The sequence below is a fragment of the Natrix helvetica genome (assembly GCF_964273705.1).
Source record: "Natrix helvetica genome assembly, chromosome: 1".
In the NCBI taxonomy this organism is placed as follows: domain Eukaryota; kingdom Metazoa; phylum Chordata; class Lepidosauria; order Squamata; family Natricidae; genus Natrix; species Natrix helvetica.
This window is the reverse complement of record NC_138548.1, coordinates 289,798,643-289,819,617: the sequence shown is the minus strand read 5'-3', so window position 1 is coordinate 289,819,617 and position 20,975 is coordinate 289,798,643. Positions and strand designations below refer to the sequence as shown.

Here is a 20,975-nt window from a genome sequence, read left to right as displayed (position 1 = left end):
AACTTGCTTTGCTTTCCCAGTTTATAACAGCTTTCTGAAGAGCACTGGACTAGGCACTATCGCAAGACCTTTCCCAAGAAAAACAGTGTCTGCTGAGGGTGATGGGATTAACAGTGATAAGATGATGAAGGGAGTATTGTGCTGTAAAGGCTGACCTTTTTTTTTTTTACATATACTAAAGTCATTCTTTCTGCCTTCTTGTCAATTTTGGCTGCCACAGTGTATGCTGCTGGCACCAGTCTTGACATTTAGATAGCTCCTTTAGATAGTGGGAATTTGGTCACTCATATAGTCAAATGCATGACTATAGGAGAAAAGGTACTTGGCCCACAAACCACTATCTTGGAATTTATGGTTTAAATCAGTGGCCCCCAACCTTTTGGGTTTGGTTCCATGGAGAGAGCTTTTTCTGCAGACCAGAGAGGGTGTGGTTTCACATCCTGCCTGCATCCTGTGGATGGGGCTTTGCTTGTTTGTGCGGACTGGTTGCTGACATCCCGCGGACTGATGCTAGTCCATGGAGCAGAGGTTGGGGACCCCTGGTTTAGACCATTTTTTAAACCGCCTTAACCTTCATTTAACCTCAGTGCTGGAGAATTCTGGGACTTGAAGTTCACACATCTTAGAGTTGCTGACGTTGAGAAACATTGATTTGGACTGTGGTGCTTTCATGGCAAAATTTTCCCCACACCATTGACATCCATGAAAAGGAATAATGTGGGTATCATTCCGCCTCCAGCACCGGCTTCTGGAAACCAGCAAGATGTAGACTCGCCACCAGAGGGCGCACCGAAAGAGCCAATTCCGTTTTACTGCGCATGTAGACTCGCAATGCGGTTCCCTTCGTGGAGACGCGCGCGGCGCTTTATTTCCAAGGCTGGAGCTGTTCCGCTGCTGTCGGCTCGATTTGCACGTTAAATCTTAAAATAAGGGCAGGCTTGGGGGGGGGCGGGAGGGGAAGAGCCATCGTCACGGATTTTAGAATCCGGAGGGGCTCCTTAAAAGCAAACCTGACGGGAAGTAAATGATTGCACGCCTAAATCCATCGCGCTTGGAGGCTTGGAGTAATTAATACTCACTGCAGGTTCTGATCAATTTTTAAACGGGAGGCAAGAAAAAGCGGGGAAGAAGGATCGGTTTTCTCGCTTGCATCTTTTGTGATGGCTTCGTAGCATTGATACCGGTATAATCCCTAACCAATGGACGGAAGGATGGCTTCCGTGGGCGGGCTTTAAGAATGGCCTGTAGGCGCACGAATTCAAGGGGCTTCTGCCCAATGTCCTTGCAAACGCGGAGGCACAGAGTGGCGGAGCTGTCAGTCTTCATCTCTCGGACGATCTTCTCCCCAGACCATTGGGAAAACGATGCCCATGTTGGCAGAAGGGGGCTTGGCTTATTGCATTGGCATCACTTTGCTTTGTCTAAGAGAGTTTGCAGCTGAGGCTTCAGGATGGCCAGGTAAATGTTTGCATCTCTCTGCAAGGCTAATATTGTAATTAAAGCTGCTAATTGAGTGGCATCGATCCATTCAACTAGAGCAACTTAACCATGAGTGTAAATATCCTCAGCATTGGAAAATAATCTTTATGTTTTCTTTAAATGGTGCCATTATTTTTTAAAGGGTATTTAGTGGAAAATAAAATGCTCTCGCTCTAGGGAATGGAACCAGAATGCTATGTAAGCATTTCTGGGAAGAGGAAATATGAGGTGTGTGTTTAGTTGTCATAACTGCATAAGAATTTGTGCATAGGTTACAGTCTAAAGCAGATTGAACAGGAGAGCAGAATTGTTATTCCTCATCTCCCCGTTCTGCTTTTATTGTTACTGTAATTGTTCTGCTTCCAAGAAGGTTTAATTCAGAAGTAGTGCATTTGTTTGTGAAAAGATGTTCAACAGGTATGCCCAGGAGAAATGGAATTGCTGATTTTTTTTTCCAAAACAACACCCACAACCTGGTGTCAGCAGAACCCTGTGGGACAACTTAACAGCAGTTATAATTAGGAGTCACAGCCTCTAGTTGGACTAAGTGTAGAAGTGTTTGATTTTAAATTAATTGGAAAGGTATGAGTACTCTTTAAAGAACCAACACAGGGTCTTAAAATGCCAATGGTACTTATGATGTTCTTTGAAAAATATACTCCAAAAATGAATAAAGTGAATAATTCATATAGTAGGTGGGTTGGTTTCCTCCTTGGATTGGGGAAGAGGAGAGAGCAGCCTGCCTGTTACTTCACTCTGGTCATTGCTCTCCATGTTCATTTTTAAAAACATATTCCCTCTCCTCCCTTGAGAAACCTTCAGCCAAATCAAATAGAGAAGAGTTCTGCCACTTCCTCCTTTAGCCTAAACAACAGGAAGAATTATCCATACAAAGGTGTTTCTTCTCCAACATGTCCATCATGGGGCTCACCAGATAAAGTGTCAAATATGTAAGGGAATCAATTTGGGAGGCGGGAATGAGGGTGGGGAAAGGATGGGATCCTACAAATGATATAAATCAAATGTCCTGAAAGTTTTCCAGCTGTGGACGGAAGGGATAAAGCAGCAGAGGAATCCACCAATCAGGGCAGCAGAAAACATGTTCCCCAGCAGAACTTCAGACCATCACTTGACAAAGAAATAGGAAGGGGTTGAAAATCAGAAAGGAATTTCTTGAGCCAGTATGGTTCCAATTAGTTTATGGACAACAATTGAGCAAGACAAAACACAGTAAAAATTATAGAAGCTTTAGATAGATATTATATTATTGTCAGTTTAATATAGAGGATAAAAGTAGTAACACCTAGAGCTGTAGAGAAGTAAAAATAAGAAAACAGGGCTTAAATAAAAAAAATAGGATCAAGAATAAAATATATGGGGGAACATATTTGCTTCATCCAAAAACTCATGTCAGCATTCTTGTATCTACTCCAGTGAAATAAATAACTTTCTTTTCTGAACATTTTAATAATAAAGTGTAGATATTGTTTCACCTCCTGCCTGAATCTGTTACCATCCCCAAACTGAACCAATGGTGACTAAAGGGCTTATGCTCTATGTCAGGGATCCCCAACCCCTGGGCCGCGGCCCATTGCTGGGCCGTGAGCAGCTTGGAACCAGGCCGCAGAAGTGGCGGGTGAGTGTGCACATGCATGGATTCCCACTTGCGCGAGTGAGCATGTGCACATGCCCTCCATTTGCGTGTTTGGTGAGTGCACAAATAGAGCTGTGCACATGCTTGACAGCTGCTTGCATGGAACCATTCCCTCTGCCACTGGTTTACAAATCGGGGAAGGTTGGGGAACTCTAGTTTATGTAGAATAATGCTTACTACATTCCCCTACTCTCAACAGTTATCAACAAAACATAGAGACAAAATAAAGGCTGTATTTTGGGACAGCCTTTTTAAAAATGGTTCCTAGACCTTGACTGACACATCGATGGCATCCTTTCTCCCCCAATAAATTGTTGGTAATAATGAGCACATATCTGAGCAGCAGGTTCCCTGTTCTCTTGCTGTGAAACACTTTTGAACAATTTGGAAATAACAATAATTATAAATAGCGTTACACATAACTTCAAAAAGAACAATTCCTCTTTCCGATGAAAAAAAAAACCCACTGGTGACCAAAGATGAATGTTCTTTTTTTCCTAGAGATCAGGCAGTGTTTCAAAGACAGAGGAAACAAATACAGGTATTATCGATAGTTGAGGGAACTAGGGAACTAGGTATGTCTGGCCTTTTAAGGAGAAGAGTTAGGAGGGACATGATAATTGTCTTTCAATACCTGAGGGGCTGTCCCAGAGAAGAGGAGATTGACTTTTTTCTCTGAAGCATCTGAGGGCAGGACAGGAAGTAACGGGTAGAAGCTTGTTAAAGAGAGAACCAATCTAGAAGTAAGGAGAAATTTTCTGACAATGAGAACAATCAATGGAATAGTTTGCCTCCCAAAGTTGCGGGTACTCCATCACTGGAGGTTTCCAAGAATAGACTGAACAACCATTTGATTGGGATGGTATATGGTCTCCTATCTTGAGCAAGGGATGGGATGGGATAGAATAGAATAGAATAACAGAGTTGGAAGGGACCCTGGTGGTCTAGTCCAACCTTCTGCCTAGGCAGGAAACCCTACACTACTTCAGACAAATGGTTATCCAATCTCTTCTTAAAAACTTCCAGCGTTGGAGCATTCACAACTTCTGGAGGCAAGTTGTTCCACTGATTAATTATTCTAACTGTCAAGAAATTTCTCCTTAATTCTAAGTTGCTTCTTTCCTTAATTAGTTTCTATCCATTGCTTCTTGTCCTACCCTCAGGTGCTTTGGAGGATAGCTTGACTCCCTCTTCTTTGTGGCAACCCCTGAGATATTGGGACACTGCTATCATGTCTCCCCTAGTTCTTCTTTTCATCAAACTAGACATACTCAGTTCCTGCAACCGTTCTTCATATGTTTTAGCCTCCAGTCCCCTAATCATCTTTGTTGCTCTTCTCTGCACTCTGTCTAGTGTCTCATCATCTTTTTTACATTGTGGCGACCAAAATTGGATGCAGTATTCCAAGTATGGCCTTACCAGGGCATTATAAAGTGGTATTAATACTTCATGTGATCTTGATTCTATCCCTCTGTCTACGCAGCCTAGAACTGTGTTGGCTTTTTTGGCAGCTGCTGCACACCGCTGGCTCATATTTAAATGGTTGTCCACTAGGACTCCAAGATTCCTCTCACAGTTACTACTATTGAGGAAGGTATTACCTATACTGTACCTGTGCATTTCGTTTTTCTTGCCTAAATGCAGAACCTTATTTTTTTGTAAGGTCCAAGGTTGGAATAGATGATCTCTGAGAGGCCTGCCAGCCCTATGATTCTATGCTGTATGTTCTATATTCTAAAGGGGCATGTTATGGGAAAGATGAATAAAGAATGAGAAGAGATAAATGGTGAAACTTACTTTTCCAAGAGGAGAAAATGTAGTCATTTTGAGAGGGCCCTTATAAAGCCAAAGCCTAACAGATAAGCAGAGATTGGAAGGAGTGGGATATACCTAAAGACTACTAGCATCCATTCAACCTATGAGCCATTGGATCTTGGTCATCATGATGGTGGGATGATCCCAAAACCTAAATCAGATATCCTCTAAGGGTATAAAGAAAACCAACCTAAATAAAACCACAAAAACCCAAAAGCCATAAACTTTAAAAGAATGGGAGGACAGGACCCAGTGACTTTGAAGGAAAACAGGATCACAGTGACAGAGCTACCTAGCACAAATGGCAGGGAATCAAGCCACAAATAGATCAGAGATCTTTGCCAGTTTAACCTCAGTATCAGAAAGATTTAGTGTTATAAGTCCAGAAGGAGCAGCTGAAGAAAGTCAAGCAAACAAATTTGGTTCTGCTCCTAAATCAGGCCACTATGATTGTTTATGGAGATTGTCAATCATCCAGGTCATGGTTGTCCCAAAGATGCTTTTACAAAAGGCAACTTAACTTTCTTGCTTTTTCTTTGAAAAAGTTTCACTTCTCATCCAAGAAGCTTCCAAGAATTGAACCAACCAAGAACTGAAGAAGGTTCCTGGATGAGAAGCAAAATGTTTTCAAAGAAAAAAACCCAAGAATTTTCAGTTGCCTTTTGAAAAAATCCCCCTTGGGGCCAGTCACCATGATAGTAGTGTTCCAATATCTAAGGGGGATGCCATAAAGAAGAGGTGCTCAACCTATTCTCCAAATCACCCGAAGGCAGAACAAGAAGGATGGAAACTAATCAAGGAGAGAAGCAACCTAAAACCAAGGAGAAATTTCCTGACAGTTAGAACAATTAATCAGTGGAATGACTTGCCTCCAGAAATTGTGGATGCTTCAACAGTGCAAACTTTTAAGAAAACAACCATTTGTCTGAAATAGTATAGGGTTTCCTGCCTAAGCAGGGGTTGGACTAGAAGATCTCCAAGGTCCCTTCCAAATCTATTATTCTGTTCTGTTCTGAGTTTCTAACACTTATTTTCTCTTTCCAACATTTTTAAGTATGCAATATACGGTGAGATAATTTCTGTTGCAGGGCATATCCCAATAAATAAAATGATGATACCGTTAAATTAAAGACAGAATGTTTGGAAAATACTAGATGAGTCTCTTTTAAAAATATAGGATGCTGCTGAAGATAAGTAAGAAATATCCAGTATGATAAAAGTTGTTGCTGTCTTAATGGATTATGAATTATGGGGTTTTTTCCCCCTCTGGTGACTTTTACAAGTTCATAATAGATCTTTGAGCAATTCCTTATGTTTTTTCCAGCAATGAGAAATACAGTCAGTCGCCAGATGCCCCATGAAATTATAATCCCTCAGTGGAGAGCGGATGCAAACTCGGCCAACAACAAGGTAGGTTGCTAAATTACAATTGCTAGCAAAGATTCTTTTTTCTGATGATTCTTCCAGATCCTCATTCTTGATCTGCTCATGGCAAGAACGGTTTGCCTGTGGCTGGTGGCTCAGCAGCTGCAGCGAAGAACCCAAAACCTTTTGAAGCAATATACTGTATGGGAAGAAAAGAATTAAAGTTAAAATGAGTATTCCCTCTTGAGATTTGAACGCTTTGATATAATAATCCCCTCTTCTAGAGAAGGAATCAATCTTTGCCAAAACCTGTCTAAATGTTAAGCATTTGTTTTCCCTCTCGTGGGTTTATTCTTGGGGAGGGGGGGGGTTTGAAAAAAAGTCAAGATGATAGCTGAAAATTTCCAATTGAAGCCCCTCCTTTTTTACATCCCTTGTGCATGTGGCACATATAAAGATAAAGAGACGTTGATCACGCAGGTGCCTTTCCAATGGATGTCCCTGCTGCTTTCTCCTAGAAGCATGTATCAGATTCAGTTGAATCCAAAGTGAGTTGAATTGGAAAAGTTCAGAAGTTGTCTGGATCAAAGCAGGGCTTTTCTAGATAAGATTGGCCCTAAATCCTTTGCAATGATGTGGAGGAACAGGAAATGTATCTCAAAGGGGTTGATCCGCTTTTCTTCCTGTTCTTAAGCTAAGAAAAGCACCAGCCTGTAGAGCTTTCCCAAACGAGCTAAGTGACTTTAAACAGTTAATCATTCATTGTCGTTCTCCAGTTGCTGCGCTTAGTTTCTGAAATTTAGCAAAATATTGTCTGGATTATTAGTGGAAAGAGACTAGTGGTTAACATACTGGCTTAAGTGTGGGAAACCTTCTAGGTATCCTCACAACAGGCCCTCCCCTCACTCCTAGGCAGAAGGCAAGAGCGAACCTTTTCTGACCCAGCTCCCAAACACAGACAAACCCTCCGTCGTTGAAGCAATGATTCCTTTATTAGGAGCGCTAGCAGCCCCAGCAAAAGTTTCTCTCACACAGCAGGCTAACAAGTCTGTCTGGCAGGGAGATGAATAGTTGCCTGCCATATCTATTCATCTCTGCCCCCTACCTTTTATCCCCAGAGCTAGGGTGGGGCTTCGCTAGCAGCGGTGGCTCTTCCGTCCCAAGGATCGGCCCACAGATTTCCATTGCTCTCCTCTCCTTTGCCTTCTGCTCATCCGTTTGTCAGGCACTGGGCCCAGCTGTTCCTCCTCTTCCTCATCAGCCATCTCCAGACCTGGGGGCTGTTGACTCTCCATCTGAGGCCTGACAGACTCTCCATCTGAGGGCTGACAGACGGCCCAGGCTTCACCTCTGTCTCTCCCTCTTCTCCAATGGTGAAATTCATTTTTTTAAACTACCTGTTCTGTGAGTGTAGCTTGGTGGGCGTGGCCAGGAAAGGATACTGCAAAATACCCATCCCCTCCCCACTCTGGGGCCAGCCAGAAGTGGTATTTGCCAGTCTCCAAACTACTCAAAATTTCCGCTACCGGTTCTCCAGAACCTGTCAGAACCTGCTGAATTTCACCCCTGCTCTTCCCCCTCGGAGCTCAGGTTGCTTTGATGCTGATCCCCACGCCTCCTCCCCATCTCATTTGGCTGCTGGTGAGGCTGGCAGCCAACATGCCACAACAAAACCACTTCCAAAAATGTTATCAAAAACCCTTCCGTGGACTTGTCCATGTAGTTGCCAGAGGTCTGACGGATGAGAAGATAAAACAGAAAAAAAGAAATGAAACAGTGAAAATAAGAGAAAGGAAAGAAAATGTATATCAATTTTTTACAACTGTAAAGATACTCTTGTACAACAATTTTAAGTCCAGCGACGCAAACTTGATCCCCTCATAAGCAATCAACGTGCTGACAAATCTAACTCAAACCTGCTGAGAAACCATTAAAATAAGTGGCAGTCTCTATTTAAAAATAAAAATACAAGGTATAAATAAACCTGGCATATACCTCCATATACTTATTTTATTTATTTATTCATTTGTATCCCATCTTTATTATTTTTTTTACAGATAAGGCAGTTAACATATCCAACATACGTTTGTCCTCCTATTTTCCCCACAACAACAGGTGGTGTAATATAGACTGATCTCCAGCTTATAACCATTGATTTAATGATTGTTCAAAGTTACAACAGCACTGGGGAAAAAAGTGACCTGTGACCATTTCTGATACTTAGAACTATTGTAGCATTCCAGTGATCATGTGATCAAAATTTGGAAGCTTGGCAACTGGCATGTATTTATGACAGTTGCAGAGTCCTGGGGTCATGTGATCACCTTTTGTGACCCTCGGATAAGCAACGTCAATATAAAACCCAGATTCACTTAACAACCATGTTTCTAACTTAACAAGTACAGTGATTCACGTAACAACTATGGCAAGGAAATGAGTCAAAACTCACTTAACAACTGTCTTGCTTAGCCACAGAAATATTGGTTTCAATTGTCATAAGTCAAGGGTCAACTGTACTTCTACTGGAACCAACTGGTTATTCTTGTTTTTCTATATTTATGAGGTACTTCTAGCAAATATGCATAACTGCTATTGTGCAAGTGAAGATACTTGTTAAAACTGGGAAGCCTTTTGTTTGTTAATAAATGTCTTGCATAACTTCCTGCTTTGTTCCTCTTGTTGCTTCCTCTTGTTTTACCTGGAATAATTTGTGAAAACCCTTAGCTCAGAGTATCGTATCAGTTTTAATGCTAGTGGAGCTTCCGATTCATTTCACAGTATGGTACAGGTTCTGAATAGAAAACTGAAATTATCAGTCTGTGGCACTTAAAAATATCATAATTCGTATACACACTTCATCTTGTGGATCATTCATTTTCATTGTGGATAAAAGAGGAAATATGCAATATGTTACCACAGTGTTAGATGGATTGCCTCTGAATTGGCCACACTGCCACAAAAAACTAAAATTGCCTTTAAATTGCTAAAATCTCATGCAGGAACACTAAAAATGTGTGAGATTTTATGTATGCATGTAGCTGATATACATCACAATATTGACACTTTGAAGGGTATTATTAATGTAAATGTTCTTCAGGCAAGTCCGACATTTATATATATACGTACATACATACATACATACATACATACATACATATATATATACATGGGGAGTGGGAGCTACGGCCGCTAATCTGCAGACTCAACATTTATTACCTTCTCCTTCAACTTTATCATATTTTTAGCATTGTCCATGAATTTGATTGAAAAATTCTAAGAGGGAAAAGTCCTGGTGGATAGAACAAAGAGTTCTTCCGTGGCATTAATTTGAGGAGTCCAAAGGCATTGTGTGAATGTCCTGTCTTTCATTCTAGGGTGATCTTTGTACTGATTTATTTTCCTTCGCTTCAGTTCAATTCCAAGAGAAGGAACAACTTCTATGGACCTTTGGCATCTTGGAAACCATGAATTGAGACAATCTGCAGTTGAAAAATGTAAAGATCATAACTAGGAAAATAACAGCAATAGCAACCTCACAGACATAAATACTCTTTAAAATGAAGTTAGAACACCTAAGCATCATTTATGAGTGTAGAGATACTTCCAAGAGATTGGAAGTTTTTGATATTGGCACAATATTAATGAAAATGAACCAAACAACCCCAAAAAGAAGGAGGTTAAATAAAAAGAACAGAGAGAAACTAAAATCATCAACCAATATTCTAGTTTATCCAATTACCAACCAATATTATCCAATTACTAACCAATATTTTAGTTTATCCAAAGAAGCCTTCTGTGAAAAAATCCAAAGGCTTTGTAGGTGGAAAGGATTGTGACTGGAAAGCTCATTTTCTTTCATAGTTAATGAAATTGTATATATAGGATGGCATCACAGAGAGCTAGCAGGGCTTAGTGATCTAAGACTTAGGGGTTGGACTAGGACTGGGGAAGTCCAAACAGTTCTCCACCCTCAATCAAAGAAGTCCTCTAGGAGCCTTTGGGTCAACTCACTTAGCCCAACCTGCCTTACATGGTTGTAGTTGTGAAATAGAAAGAAGACTACCCTCTAAAATTCCTGGAGGAAAGATAAAGATATAAATCTAACAAATAAAGAATAAACAAATAATGGATGGATGGATGGATGGATGGATGGATGGATGGATGGATGGATGGATGGATGGATGGATGGGGATGGATGACGGATGGAGTCAGCATCATTTAATAGTGCACCGAGTCATAAAAATTATGCTTGGACTCTACAGTACAGTATATTTTCTTTATATTATTGTTTGTGTGCTCAGCATTTTAACATTTAGGGAATGAATGAATCTGTAATTATATTTAGGCAGCTGTCATAGCTAGTGGATTTATATTTGTGTGTTGTATCTAAATCTATGTTTGAACCACAGGAAGTTTGGTTTTAATGTGATGTCATCTGAGAGGACAGGGTCTGGTTTTTTGATGATTTTTGAGGATGAAAGCTTAAAAGTAAAATAGGTATATTTTACTTAAGGTCTGTGGTGGATTAATACTATATTTAGCTTTTAATTTTCATGAATACCACAACATTTATACTACGGAAAACAAGTGATTTGGCAGTCACACAAAAGTTCATTCTAATTGGCCAACTTCCCCACAAATGTAGCAACTGTTACCTTCTTATTCAGAACCTGCTTCCAGTAACTCTCACAATATGTGTCCACATTAGTTTCCTTTTAAGCCAACTTTTTTCGACATAGCTGGTCATGTTGTGTGTCCACGTACTGAAATTTTAAAATATTATTATACCACTTGAGCATTAGATAAGACAGCAAGGAAGAAAGAATCAGTTTGGGGCAAGATTAGAAATAGCCACCTTTTTTCTAGCAATATAATTTTAAATTAGGATAGTTTAACTATTTGTAGAATTGTTGGTGGCAATTAGAGAAAAGGAAAATGTTCAAATGGCAACAACTGGAAACTAAGATGCTTTAACGGGCTCTTGAAGATACTGAGTGGTATGTCAAAGGAAAGATTATAATTAAAGTGGTTGAAAATACTTGGTGATATTTCAAGAGGCCCCTTGCTGTATGAGGGCATTTGGTTTGGCCTCTTTTTCCAAAAACAACTCTAGCAGATAATATCAAGTTTGTACTTTAACACATCTGATGAAGAAGAATTTCCACTTCTCTGGGTGATTGTTTCCACTGTCAAAATCTTCAAAATGAAATTAGGAAGGTTTTCATCACATTTAGTAAGGAATTGTCTTGCTGCAACTAAAATGGTTGTGAAGATGTGCATTCAGTACAATTGAGCTGAAATGCAGGAGTTGAATTTTAATTCATTGTTCATCAGTGTTGACGCCCCAAAATCATCTTCTCACTATTTTTCCTCTAGCTACCTGCGGGATCGCATCCTCCCACACACATCCCTGCGGCCAATTCGTTCTCACAGGGAGGGGCTTCTCCTGGTGCCGTCCACTAGGCAATGCCAACGGGCGACACCAAGGAGTAGGGCCTTCTCTGTGATGGGCCCAACCCTCTGGAATGACCTCTCCCCCGACATTAGAACCACCACTGACCTCCGCTCCTTCCGACAGAAATTGAAGACACACCTGTTCCGACTGGCTGGCCTAGCATAATTATAACGTCTACCTCCTGGCATACATATTTTTACTGGTTTTTAGAGGGATTGTTTCTTTTAAACTTAATTTTACAGGATAGTGGGGTTTTAAATTTTGTATATTTTAAATTATTTACTTAGCTGTACAGTTTTGTATATCTTTTTATCCTCCTCTTATATATGTATATATGTATCTATCTATTTAATAATTTTAATTTGATGTATTTCTGATACGGACTGTACACCACCCCGAGTCCCTTTTGGGAGAGGGGGCGGTCTATAAGCGCTAAGAAATAAATAAATAAATAAATAAATATCTTTATTATAGTTCAATGTACCATTTGCAAGCACAGTGTAAATTAATGGTTTTGAAGTATAATACCAACTGATCAAGAAACCTACATCAACAGAAGTAAGGGAGGTTATGAATCTGTAATTTGAAGTTGACTTGCTCTGAAAACTCAACTGTTTACCTAGATAGCAAAGTAATGAGTGTATGTATCCACAAAGTTTCAGAGTAATGGATATGTATTGGTAACTGTTAATTTTTATATTCTATGCAGCATCCATCAAGAGCAGAACTCAGGATAACAGCTGAAGGAAGAAACTTTATTGTCGATGTTGAAAAAAATGAGTAAGTACTTGAAATCTTACTGAAAGATTTCATAAATAAAGGTATAAATAGTCAGACAGTGCAGTGCTTCACACCGAATCTCCAAAATTTGCTTTGGGGCACAAAAGTACTACCTTTCCATAATACTGTGAAGTACGGTAGCTGTTCTTCCAGGATCTCAGAGCCCCAATAAGTGTTTTTTAAATTCATTAAGCTAAAACATGAAGGTCTTTTAGGGTCTGAATAATTAACCTAAAGGACACCTATGGAGATTCTCAGTCATCCAGGTCATGGTTGTCCCAATGGTGCTTTTTCAAGAGGCAACTGGACTTTCTGGTATTTCTTTGAAGACATTTAGCTTTTCATCCAAGAAGCTTCTTCAGCTCTGACTGGATGGTGGGGAATGGAAGGATTTATTCTCCTTGCAGACAGCAGGACATTTGCATTCTTTTAGCAACCCAGTCCTTTCAACAATTCCAAGAGGGCTCCACACCAATTTGCACCACTCAGGTGACCCTAATGACACAGATAAATCTCCAGGTGGTCTCAGCGACCGTCTAAAAGAATGCAAAGACCAGTTATCTGCAAGGAGTATAAATCCTTCCATTCCCCCATGCAGTCAGAGCTGAAGAATCTTCTTGGATGAGAAGTAAAACGTCTTCAAAGAAAAACCAAATAGTTCAGTTGCCTCTTGAAAAAGCACCTTTGGGATAACCTAAAGGACCGACATGTATCTTTAAATATGTTATTGATAAAAGTTTGGGAGGGGCTGTGATATCTTCTGTTGATAATAACATACATATGATCTTTCACATTCCTCCTTTTCCTGAAGTTTCACTTACTGTGCACGGGTAAATGTTGCTTAGCTGCATTAAAATTACAAGCAATAGTACATGGCATTTATCACTGTAAAATATCTTCAGTATTTGCATATCAAAGCAAAAAAGTACCATATCAAGTTCTCAGCAATGAAAATTAGCATAAATTTTAGTATACGAAATGAAATTTTAAGCCTGAACCTTCATTTGTGTTCTTAAGAAACAAAGAAAGGTAAATATACATACATTTGAGCAATGAGGGAATAACATTAAAAGCATTTAGCCTAATCCTATTATAAAGTCTGCATCTAACTGCCAAACTCTCCCTCCACAGAGAGACGTTTTCATCCTGTTTCCTAGTGATTTGGATCTACATCCTAGTATAAACATACTCTCTGACCATCTGGCCTTAAATTTCCAGCAATATTTCTGAGTCGTATAAAGCAGTACAGGCAAAGCCACTGATGCAGCAGAATTGGACGAAGCAGAATCATTAGTAAAATTCAGCCACATATTAGCATGGAGGATCATGATGTAACCACCAGATGCCTCCTGGGAATTAACAGTGCTATTGCCATGCAAAGCTTGCTCTCAACAGCCTAGCAAAACAGAATATATATTGTGTCTTTACTTTCCCAGTGGGCTCATCATTCAGCCAAACATGCACGCATGGCCATTCAATTTTGAAAGGGATTGAAAGAGACAATGATACAGATTCATAATTTTGTGCACACAAGTGCTTTAAACTTAACCTTGTGTAGATTTGAAGTGTTTGAAACAGCTATTTAGTTTTTTGCTAGTAGGTTTTTTTCTTATTTATTTTTATCCCACCTTTATTATTTTTTTACATATAACTCAAGGCAACAAATGTATACTTTTCCTCTCCTACTTTCTCCACAACATCTCTGTGAGGTAGGTTGGGCTGAGAGAGATTGGCTGGTCACCCAGCTGGCTTTCAAAGCTAAGGCAGGATTTGAACTCAAGGTCTCCCGCTTTCTAGGCTGGTGCATTAACCACTAGACCAAAGTGGCTCATCCAAAACAAGAAGTTATTGAGTCCAGTGGCCATCATTGAGTTATTTTATTACCACTGACTTTATAATTTTAAGAAAATGAGCTAGGGGAAGAATAACTTTTTTTAAAAAAAAATGCAACGGTTGGAACATAGGGGGAAAAAATCCGTAGAGTTTGTATATTATAATAGTCTAAAATTGAGGAGACGATAGAAAGCCCAGTACCAGGCTAATTAAATAGGCAGAGTAGAGACAAGCAATCTAAAGGTAAATGGCCATATTTAATATTTGTAGAAATATAGAAATTTTGGGCTGTAATGGGCAGGACAGTATTGTGTTCATGAAGTCAGCCAAAAGTTTCCATTTTATTTCTGAGTTGGAAGACAGACATTTTGAGATTCCTGTTGCAAAAAAAAATCCCCATCAGAGAAAATTGTATTAAACTGTAGTTAAACTACATATACTTTCCTGATGACTAGAGTTGAAATCAGGGGTGAAATCGAGCAGGTTCTGACAGGTTCTGGAGAACCGGTAGCAGAAATTTTGAGTAGTTCGGAGAACTGGCAAATGCCACCTCTGGCTGGCCCCAGAGTGGGATGGTGTTATGTCCTTGACTTGCGACCGGTCTTAAGTCCTCGACTTGCGACCGGTCTTAAGTCCTCGACTTGCGACTGGTCTTAAGTCCTCGACTTACTACCGGCCACAAGTCCTCGACATACGACTGACAGCTGGCAACAGCTCAGCCGCGCCTGATTGGCTAAGGCGCAGCTGGCTGAGCGCAGGCTGTTTCTGCGATCTCATTGGTTGCCCTGCTTGACAGCTCTAATATAAATAGCTGTCAAGCAGGGCAAGGTGCTGAACAGTATATAGTTGAAGTTGGTTCGTGTTCTGTTAACAATAAAGCTGTTCTAATTACCTCAGCCGCGCCACGCCTCATCTGTCCCGATGGGAATGGAGATTTTGCAGTATCCTTCCCCTGCCACGCCCTCCAAGCCATGCCAGAGAACCGGTAGTAAAAAACTTTGAATTTCACAACTGGTTGAAATCCTATACGCAGGGGACAAATCCTGTCGAGAAGCTTGTTTAAGTATTAGGAAATGGCAAACTCTTGCAAAATTCTCCTTACCAGAGGATGTGCTTGATTTCAGCATCTGTTTACAACAGGATGATCTCAGTTGGTGTACCCCCCATGAACCGGGGACATTTATCTTTTGTATTTGGAGACCACTCCCAATCTGGGAAGTTAAAACCTCTACAGCTAAGAATGTACACTATATTGCCAAAAGTATTCGCTCACAACTGAGTCTGATTATGTGGATGAGTGAGCGAATACTTTTGGCAATATAGTGCATTATTTATTTAGTTATTAAAAGTGAGTTAAGAAATAAGCATTTTTCATGCTTTTAAAAAAACTTTGAAGTCATCTGAGTCCAAACATAATTTTGCTTGGATCCAAAGAATTGGAGCCAGATGGAAGAAAAAGCTCGTTAACTGTCATATAGCCAGGAAGCAAAATCTCTGGTTCAATAATTGGGTTAAACACACAGGCCCATGAACCCCTAGCAAGTCAAAAAATGCAGAGGATGATCATACCCAGAGGACAATGCATCACCACCATCAAGCAACTTGATAGTTTTCTTGAAAGTCCAAGGAATATATGGATTGGCAGTAAAAAGAGGCAGGCACAAAATATGAGGTAGGTCCAGTGGTGGGATTCAAATAATTTAACAACCAGTTTTCTGTCCTAATGACCAGCTAGGTAGCCTGGTTCGGTGATCATGTGACCATGTGGGCGTGGCCAACTCAACATCACTCAGGTCAATGGGCGCTTTGCCTTAGCTGTTACAATGTAATAAGGGTTAACCAGAGAGGCAGTTCCTGTCAGCAGTGCAATAAAGATTACGCTAGAAACAACACCAGAATGTTTCCTTCCTGCCTTCCTTTACAGGATTAGCCCTGTAAAGTGGGAAAAAACAAAAGGAGATTTTCTTCCATCAACTGTTCTCCAAACTGCTTAGAAAGTTAACAACTGGTTCTCTCAAATAGGTGGGAATAGGCTGAATCCCATCACTGGGTAGGTCCAGAGCAGAATAGTAGCATTCTGGAAGGAGATCTTGGATTCCACTTTATTTGAGTCTACTTGAAGATATACTGAACACATTCTAACTAACATTAATTTACATTTGCCTTGATATTGCCAGTATTGTGTCAGTACAAAGGACATTTAATTCCACAGGAAGTTACTCTATTTACATATAAATTCTGAATTGATTCCCAAACACCCGGTGCACTCAGTTTGTTTTTCACATATGGGTTGTTGAGATGTTTAAGTTCTGCAGCTGCAAAACAGAAAGCCCAAAGCAGAAGGATATCATGAGAGTTAGGGGGGTAATAACATTGGCCATTACTGTCAAAGAGCATCAGATGTTCACAGATGTGTTTCAAAGCATAATTTTCAGGAAGGAGAGAAGAAAGAAAGAACACAAGTCCTCTTTGAGTGAAGTTAATGAAGTCTTGAAGTTGCGATAAAAACAAATAACATAGCTTTAAGTCTGTGTTTAATTAGAATTAATTGCTTTGGGTCAGCACTGGCCATCTGCACAGGCCAACTGGGGACAAGTTCAGGAAGGAAAAGAGAGGATGTTGGTTTAGTAATAGAGGCAGCAGCGTTTTCAGGGGGTGGCAAGTGGGACGGGGAGGGGGGGTATTAGAGTGAATACTGGTGGAATCACATAAGTTTGTACAAGGCTTTCCCCCTCTCTGATACATATGTCACAATGTCAGCCACATTCCCAAAGGGGCAGAGTTTACAGCTCAATGCTGCTTTTTTCCTTGTGACCAAGGCAGGGAGAGATTGTAGACATGACTGAGTGGTTGGGGTCAATCATTTTAAAAAGATCTATTTATTTATTTATACTTGTATGCTGCCCATTCTCGAGCCTCTAGGCAGCTAACAGTGAACAGCTCTTTAAAAACAAACACCTAAATCAAAATGCGGAAAGCACATTCATAGTAAAAACAAAACAAACAAACAAAAAGGCATGCCGTAAAAACCACTAGCATATTGTACAACATCCTCTTTCTGACTTATTGGAAGGAGATATGAGACCAGGAGATACGAGACCAAATCTGCACTGGGAGGAAGTTCAAAAGAATTGGAGCACTAATAGATAAAGCCCACCTTTTTCTGATAGCAATGAGGCCCTGGAGTTACTTAATTTATATTATATGGTTGCACAAACAGATAAATACGGGGGGGGGGGGGGGAAGCAATCCCTTGGATAATCAAGACTGAAGCCAGATAGGGTTTTATATAGGTATCCATAGAAGAGAATATTTGTAGCTCAGGTTTGAAATGAGAGGTCCTTGATGCGCCCTGAACTTGGTTGTTTTCTTGCAGACATTTTATTTCCAACCTAGGTACATTATCAGAGAACATCAAGGATTCCTCTTTATACAGGTGACAACCAGCATCTTGAATCGTTCTAGGAGGCCCACTGGCAATGAATGGAATTCCCAAAGCAGAGGGGAAGTTGAAGAGCCCACGTTCATCACTGTTTCAAGTGCCACATTTTGTAGTGACTATAGCTTCCAGCTTTCAAAGGCAGCTCTCTCTTATTCTTACACTATGTCCTGGGGGGGTGATCAAAGCATGACTGACAGAGCCTTCCAATCCAATAATGGTTGCAGCCGATGTGTCAGATGTAACTGTGCAAAAGTCTTCCCTAGCCACCTCTGTCCCCTGTTCCTCATTCATCTCCCATCAGCCTCCAGGCCAGCGGTTCTCAACCTTCCCAATACCGCGACCTTTTAATACAGTTCCACATGTTGTGGTGACCCCCAACCATAAAATTGGTGTCTCAGTTCCTAAGACCATCGAAAATATGTGTTTTCCGATGGTCTTAGGCGACCCCTGTGAAAGGGTCGTTCGACCCCCAAAGGGGTCCTGGCCCACAGGTTGAGAACCACTGCTCCAGGCACTGGATCACTGCTTCTATCACATGGAGCTGAGATATATACAGGAAGTCCTCAGCTTGGGACCAATCATTTAATGACCATTCGAAGTCATAACAACCCTGGAAAGGGGTTTTTGCAGGTGCTTTAAAGCATTTCTGGCTCTTATAAAATGTCACACTAGCCCTCCCACCCCTCTCCTGCAGTCATATGATGTCCCACAGCCACATGACCACAATTGGTGACATTTTTTTGCTGGCAAAAAAAAAATACCCTTTTGGGAGAATGTATTTACTTAACAAATGTAAGATTCACTTAACTACATAATTCGGGCTTAACAACAGCATTATTCACTTAATGACTGCTGTAAAAACAATCAAAATTTGGGTCCAGTCAGGTGGGTGCCTCGACTTATGACCAAAATGATTTAGGCCTGAAATTCTGACCCCAACCGTGGTCATAAGTCGAGGATTATCTGTAGCTGAGTATCATTCGCATATTGACGATACCAAACACTATGTTGAAAATGACTTCTCCTGCTGGTTCAGACTCCAGCAATCCAATTTTGTCTTTTCAGTTTACTTCTTTTTTGAGGACTTTAACTCCAAGCAAAGAAAGCTGTTTTCTGAAAACTACTAATAGAAAATAGGCAATCAGAGCCTAGATCTTGAAAATCCAAGTCCAACATATTCTCTATGAAGCCACATTGAGAGATTTCACATATGCCATTAAACTTCCTTTCAACTTAGCGTTCTCCATGGTATAATTGCTGCCACAGAGTTTGCAAAGGCTTAATTCATGGCTTACGTTGATGTGTGATCCCAATCACTCCTGGTTCATTCAAAAAAATGTAGTTTTAAAAATGTATGTATGAGCTTAGACAATAGTTTGGAAAATCTCCTCATCCACAAAGTCTCTATCCAGTTTACCTAGAACCAGGCTACCAATAATGTGAACAAGCTGTAGCAAGTATCATATTTGCCACATGTAATGTGGGATCCATCATCTAAATTACTCTGCATTGTTTTATCTGAACGGTATTCAGGGGGACTGGAGGAGGCTGCCAGTGTGATCAGGGCAACAACACAACTCAGGAAAACAAGTGCCTTGGTTCTTACGCCATGCTGAACCATCCTGCATTTCCTTTGGGTTTAGGAAGTTGTGTGAACCCAGCCCGTTGTGGCTTATTCAAGTCATTATGGTTAGCACTATGTGTAAGCCAAGTCAATGTAGAAATGCACGAAGGTGGTCTGAATACTATTCTGCCCTCTGCAAGTTTTCTGAAAGAAGAAGAAAAAGACAGTGAGGCCGTGGCTCTTTGCGTTTTTTGAAGGTTCATCATGAAGGATGTTTGCCCTGAGACATGGCATTTTGCCAGAAAAATTCCTGAGTAGCCAAGATGTGATGTAATGAACTTCATGACTAAACCAACTGGCATAGGAAAAAGTCCTGGCATCCAGCCCTATTTGGAGATCTAATTTTAGAATTACTGTAGTTTGGAGCACAAAACTCCCTCATTGCCAAGCATACTGCACCCTTCCTTGTGACAGGACTACTCTGAACGTCCTCCGGAGGTGCCCCCATCCCAAGATTCAGCTGTGCTGTTAATCTTTGTCCATCATTTCCTGCCTTGTAGTTTCCTTTCCAGTGTTTCCTTTAGAGATTGGAAAAAGGAAAGATTGTTTTCCAGTTTTGGCTTTGGGTTGGCGGGATAGCTGAACTTTTCTCTGCAGGGATGCCCTCGACTTAACTTTTGCTGATAATTTCCCACATGCAGGGGTACTAATGGGGGCAAACTCACTGGATCCCTTGACTTTTTCCTGCAGAGCTTGCAAATACTATCTGAATGATCAGAAGAACAGAGCAGCCACCTGGGATAATCTTCCTCCTGGAATAATGATTTCATTTTCTGGAGGCCAGGCAAGGAAGCTTGTCTCTCTAAGTTATCTGCTCCTCATTGCAAAATTTCCTGGGAGGGAAGTATGCTTCCTTCCTTTCCTCCACTGTTGACTTTTTGGCTCTGCAGTTTTGCAGTGCAACGCGTTGAGTGATAATAATTTTAAAGAGAGAGTGGGAGGGAGGGAGGGAAGGAGAAGCAAGCACTGCTAGAAAAATTGCATTCTTCACAAATGGGAAGATGCTGAAGTAAAGAGGATTGAAATCTCTGGTTTTGGCAGAGCACACGTTGAACATCAGCATCTAAAAAGGATGACTTTATCCTCTCTCTAGCTTCGGGGCTGGGTGTGTTAATGAAAGGGTGGCTTTCATTCTTAGCCTCTCGGTGATCCCAGATCAGCAAAATATAGGCTGAAAGATGTTAGTGCAAGCAGCTTGTTTAAAAGTAGAAGCCTGAAAGCATAGTATAATAAATTGTGTGGCTACAGCAGATAATCGTAGCTCATATAGGTTATTATTTGCCTATAGAGAAGAAGCATTGATGTTCAAATCCCGCAAAAAGAGGTTTCCCTTAAAATTGCATTTTTCAGTAGAGTTGGTCCATAGATTTGACTGCAAATAATTATCAAACATGTGAAAACTAAGTCTGCAATGATTACAAAGTACATGTTGTCTTTGATATATGAATGTTGATTCTTGGCCATTACCTAAGTCTAGTAGTACCTGGTACTGATGATATGCAGTCATCATTTTGTATTTTGTTCAGTT

General features: G+C 40.5%; 1 protein-coding gene across 1 annotated transcript in view; it reads left to right on the top strand.

Moving 5' to 3' along the window:
* Window positions 1-966: 966 nt before the first annotated feature.
* The window catches only part of ADAM19 (ADAM metallopeptidase domain 19), a 71,735-nt gene continuing 51,726 nt past the window's right edge, over window positions 967-20,975 (top strand). The window contains exons 1-3 of the mRNA XM_081935859.1: window positions 967-1,458; window positions 6,273-6,358; window positions 12,478-12,548. Of these exons, the coding sequence (XP_081791985.1) occupies window positions 1,365-1,458; window positions 6,273-6,358; window positions 12,478-12,548 (251 nt within the window). The 5' untranslated portion in view covers window positions 967-1,364. The remainder of the gene's footprint in view (window positions 1,459-6,272; window positions 6,359-12,477; window positions 12,549-20,975) is intronic.